The 7,156-nt window shown below is 48.8% G+C and overlaps 1 protein-coding gene across 1 annotated transcript; it reads right to left on the reverse strand.

Moving 5' to 3' along the window:
• Nucleotides 1–478: 478 nt before the first annotated feature.
• klf6a (Kruppel like factor 6a) lies at nucleotides 479–6,940 on the reverse strand. The gene is made up of 4 exons (XM_072450502.1): nucleotides 6,813–6,940; nucleotides 4,088–4,673; nucleotides 3,200–3,323; nucleotides 479–2,833 (listed from the first exon to the last, which is right to left on the reverse strand). The coding sequence occupies exons 1-4, from the start codon at nucleotides 6,912–6,914 to the stop codon at nucleotides 2,782–2,784; spliced, it is 864 nt and encodes a 287-aa protein (XP_072306603.1). The 5' UTR covers nucleotides 6,915–6,940; the 3' UTR covers nucleotides 479–2,781.
• Nucleotides 6,941–7,156: the final 216 nt, after the last annotated feature.

The raw sequence follows: 7,156 nt of genomic DNA on the forward strand, positions 1-7,156 counted from the left end.
TAGTTCAAAAACACGTCCACAACTTCCACACGCTAACCGCAACGTTAGCAATTTCACATCATTATTCTCCACGATACAATAAATATACGGCGGGGCTCGTGTTTGGCAACCATTCCCAAGTAGAAATATGCGATTTGCTCATTCCAGCGCGGACGTTTTGGTATTTACGAGACGAGGGAGGCGGGTTAAACCTCTCGAAAACAGCCCGCGCTCGTGATTGAGCGATGAAACTTCCAAGTCTCCAAACTGCCGATTCATACTGCGTGATGTTTGGTAAGCAGCCATGCAGCCAATCAATTATTTAAGTGACAAATTGGAGACGTGGTGGATCTGTATGCCCCATAGAGTTGCTGGTCTAATCTAATTTGGGCCACGACAACACCCGGGGAAAGCAGCAGCGAATAGTCGAGCCGTTTGTCTTTAAAAACGGGGGGGAAAGCGTAAACAAGCCAAAACAAATGAGGCAAAGAAAGCCCAGTCAGATAAGAATTTCTTATTATTCCAATAAAAAATACATTCATACAGAAATATAACAATTTTGCAAAACAATTTCAAATAAAAATTTCATAAAGCATAAACATAACAATTTTACAAAAGTTGTTTTTTTTTTCCTTTTTTTTATACAAAGAGTCAGAACAAAGAGCTGTGTGTGTGTTTTTGTGTGTTTGTTTGTGTGTGTTCTGAACATGAACGGTAGTGGCATAATAAAAAATGCAAAGATGGAAGTGAGCAAAGTTTTAACGCTAAATCAAGGCTCAATCACTGACATAGGCGCCCGTGGATGTGCCCGTCCGGAGCCAGCTCTGCTCGGTCCAGCGCAGCACTTTCAAGCCCCGATCTGAAATCTATAGCCTGCGACAGACAGTGCTGCGACATCGCATTTCCAAGGAGCGGGCGGCACTTTCTCCGGGACTTTTTAAATAAATCCCTATTGTTATTTTTGGACGAACCATGAGCTGCATAGGGACATTTGTTTTGTGCCAAGTAAACCAGCTCGATCGCCCCCGCCTCCACCCACCCTCCACCCTCCTGCCACACGCTAACTCACTTACCCCCGTGGTTTTCATAATACTGTTGCAGCTTGGCTAAAACAACGCAACACCAGACGGGTCAATACTCAGCCTACTGAGTCAGCAGTCTGTGACAGATCCCATGCCAACAAAACCTTTAGCGATTCATTACATTGAGGCTGTACAAGGCGAGCCCTGTCCAACTGTAGCCTGTTAATTACAATAAATCTTTAGCTTTTTCCTTCGGTCCCCAACCTGTGCATCAAAGGACAAGGAGGAGACAGAGAGGATGCTGGGAGATGGGTAGAGAAGAGGGGAAGGGAGGGGGACTTAGTGATAGACTGGCACATACTACACAGTAGTTAACAACTTTAATTAATGAATGGATAAGTGCTTTAAACATACATTAGGTTGTCGTATATTTACAATTTGTGGCTTGACTTGACTTGAATGTGACACATGACAGAGACTAGTGCTAAAACAAAAGGTCCTTTTTTGGGGCAATTTTACATTTAAACAGTCAATAAAAATCACATGTAATTGAGCCTTGATAGAGCAAGTCAAATCACCCATACAAACAAACGTGGCATCCCCGCAGGGCGCGGCCACTTGCATAAGGCACCATTAAGGTCAACAGTGCATTATTCCATAGAAAACCGAAAAAGAGAAGTACAAAAATTAAAAAAGCACATCCTCGTAGCATTGGATGAATGCAAACAATATGCGTGATTAGATAAGCAGTGGCGGTATCTCCAGAGTGATAAATGAATGTAGAGGAAATCATCAAGGCTTTATGTACAATATTGTAACATTTAACCGTTCGCATTTAGCTGCACTTTAATTGAACTATTTGCAGTCCTGATTACAGTGGAAACAGGAAATGAACAAACCCTAGAACCATGCAACACCTGTCTATGATACGGAAGTTATAGTATAGTTGTGTTATACCTCTAAGCACACAGCTTATACAATTGGACTACAAAGGAGATTTGTAGCTTGTAAAAAAATGATAAACCAGGCTACATAACACATTGCACATTTAGTAGCTGCACCAAAAAACACCAAAAAAGCTCCTGTCATACAGTGACCGGGGCGTCAGGGTCAAACGGACAGAGACCTGAAGGGCATCGGAACTGCCCTAGAACTGGTCCGACCGAGACCGCAGACGGGGGGCGATAAGAGCCCCGCTCCACCGGTTTGGGTGCCACACAGGCAGGTTCGCCTCACTGCCCCGACCTCACATTGCCACGGGGCGGGAGACACAAGTGCTCCTCGTCCCCAAGAATCCCATTCAGTCCACAGCAACATGGCGCCAGCCCCGGACCCGCCACTGACCCCTCCATCACGCCCTCTTCCTGGTCCAAAGGGGCCGGTGAGCCAATCGCAGACATTCACAGTGCACACATGCTTACCTCAGACTGTAAAGTACCAGTGTATCGGCTGTCCGGGAGATGTCCCAATTCATCATGCACCATACATACAATTCATTCATTCTTTTTGTCTATCTTTTATGATTTTTTTTTCTTTAAAGTCCTTCTTGATCAAAAAGAAAACTCTTCCTCGTCCATGATTTTGTCCTCTTGTTGCAACAGACAACCTTCAGAGCGCCTTTCTCCAAAGAGAGGTCCCGGAGGCACTGGGTTCAGGTGCAAAACGGCATGCTTTGGCTGGAACTCACTCCCTACACTCTGCTCTGGGACAGTTCAACCAGAAACTGGTCGGGAGACGGCGTCAGAGTCTCTCCTTAAACGTGGGTTGGTGCTGGCCTCGTTTAGATGTGCCTCTTCATGTGAAGGGCCAGATGGTCGGACCTGGAGAAACATCTGGGGGACACAGGGGAGGGACAAAGGAGTTAACAACAATGCTAAAGAAATAGACTCCAGCTGAAAGAAAGTCACTGCAGAGTCTTTGAGGAGTGTTTGAATAGACCGCTCTAGACTCATGGCAGTTTGGGGTGAAGCAATAAAACAAGCAAACGTGTTTCTTCAGGAGAAATGAGCTCCTCCTAATTTATTTTTATCAACAAAATGAAACTAAACGCTCCTGTGCTTTTAATCTGTTCACATCAAAAGGCTCGGTGCATCACATAGATGGATGCACCGAGATTGAAGCCATCTATCTTACTGAGAGGAACAAACAAAAGCTTATCAGAAGATGGACGACATTCACAGATAAAGCTCCCTTCTCACCTGTCACAGTGACTGCATTTAAATGGCTTTGCCCCAGTGTGCTTCCTGAAGTGTCTGGTCAGCTCGTCGCTCCGTGCAAAACGCCACTCGCATCCCTCCCATGAACACCTGTAGGGTTTCTCACCTGCAGAGGGAACAGGAGAGTTAATGTCACGTTTAATGCTCTAAAGCAACACCAAGAAGCAACAATGAGCCTTTCTGTGCCGATCCCTGCTCTGCTCTGTTGTTATTTAAATATAGCCAAATCAATCAGCCTCAGGCCCACATGGATGACACTGTCGACAGCAGTCACTCAAGACCTAGCGTCCCCTCAACCTGTTGGACCACTAACTGGTCTTCAAGCAACCTGAAACATGCGAGGAATGTGCCCGGAGACTGGTGCGGGGATGAGAGGGCCACACGTGCATTTTCACGCGGCTAATCAAAAATAAGAGCCGGTCAAATGACCATTCAGAGCCTTCCAACTCAGTGCCTCTGGCTCCCCGCCCATTCAGTCTTTCCCATGGTGAAACCCAATCTGTTTTGGAGGACTGAGGCCTTTTATCTCCCATGTGCTGCCCCTCCCCCTCCTCCCTACACTCTCAGTCAGTCACATTCCACATAGATTAGGTCACACTTTAGGTATCCAGCCATGCAGAGCTAATACTGCACAGCTCCAGCTGACGACATCATGCAATGTGGACCTTTAATTACATTACACAATGGACGGACAATGCCATTACGGTGCAAGACTAAATTAATAGCACTTTCAGCTTTTACTCAATATAAACCAAGATGTTTTAACTGTGGCGGCTTCACACTGAGCTCAGACTTCCTGTGTGTGCAGGTCAGCTGAGGTCAGAGCCTGGTGTTCAGCAGATGTCATGTCTCTAATAGAAACACACTCACCTGTGTGGGTGCGCTGATGTGCTTTGAGGTGGGAGCTCTTCGTGTAAACCTTGCGACAGCCGTTGAACTGACACCTGTGAATCCTCCTCTTGCCGTCTGGAGACGCATCCCCAGAGATGAGTCCGCTTTTATCTGACCCCTTGGTTATTCCGCCGCTCCGGATTTTTACCGGCAAGTGCAACTCCCCGTGAGCGCCCATCCAGCCATTAGACACGGCTCCGGCCTCCAAGTGGGCCTCCGGAGAGGACGGCGGCGTGCTGATGACAGAGGGGCTAAAAGGCCCAGAGCCGACCAGCACCGAGCCCAGCGGGTTGGAGCTAAAGCTGTGCGTCGGGGAAAGCTCCTCCGAACTGTCTGAGGCCTCGCTGCTGGCGTCCGAGTGTACGCTGTGGCTGTCCAACAGCGGGCTGTCCTGATTGTCCTCGTCGTGCGTCACCACCGGGATCTTTGGGTCGCACTCGCCCTTGGGCTTGTCCCCGCACGCCAAAATCAACTTGCTCCAGAGGTCCTCCTGCCCGTTGAACTTCAGGTCCGACGTGGACACGTAGGGTTCACTCTGGAGGTAGCGTTCCAACTCCAAACATGTCTGGGAAAAACACAAGGAAAGCGTGTTATTAGTGTGCAGTGGAGCAGAGGTTCATTGAGAGACCGCTCTATGGGAAATCCCTTTAAATCATGCATGTGCACACAGCCCTAACCACTCTGTCGTCTCATTTTAGTAAACGCTGACTACAGGAAGTTTGGAGCATTTTGGCTGCTTCTGCAGAATATGCCACACTGCTCTAATCTCTCTAGTCATTTGCAGCCTAATCACTTTGGTCATCATGCCTATATTATTATCCTGCTTACATTATCCTTAAACACTTTGTGATCTCATCTTTCCTGCTGACGGTGCTGAAAAAATTATAATTCCCAAGTGAAAAGAAAAAAAAACGATGCTACCACCATTTCTATTTCCGTCCGCATCGTCTAATCGCTGCGGTGATTGTGCCATATCCATGAAAGAATCCTCACATTTCCCCAGCCTAGCAGCCATCTCCATCTATTAGCACTTAAACACACACTTCTTCACAACACCGTGTCACGCGGGAGCCCCCCCCCCCCGTGATTTACGTCCCACCGGGATGTCACCCTCCGTAAACAGACGCCGCCATCCCTCCACCTGAGCGAGAGGCCCCCGGAGTCCAAAACGTGCACCGTCATCTGTGCCACTGACTCAAACGCAGAAGTCGGAGTCCTTTTAAGGAAGCGCGCTCGCACACACTTCCCCTTCAGACGCAGGGAAGTACTGGTGCTGCTTTTCCTCCTGCGTACCTTCCTCACATCCATCCTCAGACACTGTCACTCTCCGTCTCCCACCGTCTCAGGCATCAGAGGCCGTAAAGATGCTTTTCGCCGCAGCTGTTAAAAGTTGTGGAAAATACTCGACACATTGGAGGCAGATGTGGGGTAAATATTTTGGCTCCGGGCGCTCGCTTCTTTCTTTCTTTCTTTCTTTCTTTCTGCAGGCAATGTTTTCCAGCTGCACTAGCATCTACTCATGCGGCTCGGACACTCGATAGCCCCCCCCCCCCCCCCTCTCGTGTTGTTGTCGTGTGCACGCGGGGGGCCCCCTCGAGATTCACATCCCGAGTTCTGTCTAAAAAAGCTCGTCAGAAATATCACAATTATGCAAAGCGCGACGTCGCCAGCTTATGAATAGAGATGAGGATCAGAAAAACGGGCCCGGCGCCAGCGGTAATAAAAAACACTGGATATCGGAATGCCTGGAGCCATTTTTCACACGATTTGACTATCGCTCCGTCCGATCGCAATGATTATCTCGTCTTGTCGCGGCGTATCAATGTTTTCGCTGCACGGTTTGATCGCAAAAGTCTGACCGGGGGGATAGATTTACAAGTTGAGGAATGCATCTGGTGGAGACTGCGAGTGAAAACACGTCTGCGGTGTGAGTGCCAAGACGTGCGGCGTGCGTGTATTTTGGCCTCTCAAGTCTTGACTTTCACGCAGCACCACGCGTGATTTGTTTGCAGGAGCTGAGCGTGTAGTACTGGCTCCGATCTGAGCACCCCCCCACCACCCAGCACCGCCCACCAACACCACACTCCTCCTCCTCCTCCTCCTCCTCCTGCTGCTGCTGCACGTCAACGCAACGACCCTCACCGCTGTGCCAGGGGAATGAAACCGTGCGCTCTTTGACAAACCATGTGGGCACCAAAAAAGAAAAAGAAAGCACATGCACATGCACAAGCAGCATCAGCAGCATCAGCCCTGCTCGTGTGCGTGTGCAGCAGTGGCGCACGCACACGCAGAGGAGCTGTGGACGCGCAGTCTGTGTGGGTTTTTTTTTTTGCGTCGAAAGTGACTGTGTGTTGGCGCAGCGCTCGTCTCCAGCTGTCAAGAGTGACACACTGATCCACTTGAGCCCTGCCAAAAAACTTCACAGCCCCAAACACGCGCACAAAACACGCAAAAACAACCGCACGTCTGGAGGGTAGGAAAGTGCATGCTGCGTGATGGGCTGCGTCCAACACCTTGCACTCCCGATCGCCGCTATCAACTTGTTTCTCGTAAAGCGCCAGGACGAGGAGATACTACTACAACTAATACTACTGCTACTCCTACTTCTACTACTACTTCTACGCAGCAGCTTCCTTCCTTCCGCGTCCCACAACACTTTGCATCGCGCGTAAAAACACAACACATCGCGTGGTCTCATATTCACCTGCTGCCAGTACTCCTCCAGGGACGGTAAGGCGGAAAAATAGCCCGTGTCGTGAACTATTTGAAGTTCCTGAAAGATGCTGCACATGGGTAGAACATCCATTTTTTCCCCCGCGAGGAAAAAAAAGCTAGAAGCAAAAAAAACAACAAAAAAGGCTTAAGAAGAAGAAGAAGAAGAAGAAGTGGCGTTAAAAAAAATAAAAAAAAAGTACAAAAAAAAAAAGAGCCAGTCGGGAGGCGCGTGGAAGTGGAAGTGAAGCCGGGGTTGTGAGAGACGTCGGCGGCGTCGTATCCCCCCCGTGCGCGCGTGGCGTATCTCTTCCGTGTGTGTGCCGTGTGCTTTTT

This window comes from Eucyclogobius newberryi, unplaced genomic scaffold, assembly GCF_026437365.1.
Source record: "Eucyclogobius newberryi isolate DKJ021-1_F unplaced genomic scaffold, fEucNew1.0.hap1 SCAF_18, whole genome shotgun sequence".
In the NCBI taxonomy this organism is placed as follows: domain Eukaryota; kingdom Metazoa; phylum Chordata; class Actinopteri; order Gobiiformes; family Gobiidae; genus Eucyclogobius; species Eucyclogobius newberryi.

What these genes read in the sequence shown, in the direction of transcription:
- klf6a (XM_072450502.1), bottom strand. Translation starts at nt 6,914, where the DNA reads ATGGATGTTCTACCCATGTGCAGCATCTTTCAGGAACTTCAAATAGTT. An exon ending in TGGAGGAGTACTGGCAGCAG is followed by an intron (nt 4,674 to 6,812) that starts GTGAATATGAGA and finishes TGTTTTTCCCAG; the next exon opens with ACATGTTTGGAGTTGGAACG. An exon ending in ACATCAGCGCACCCACACAG is followed by an intron (nt 3,324 to 4,087) that starts GTGAGTGTGTTT and finishes TTCCCTCTGCAG; the next exon opens with GTGAGAAACCCTACAGGTGT.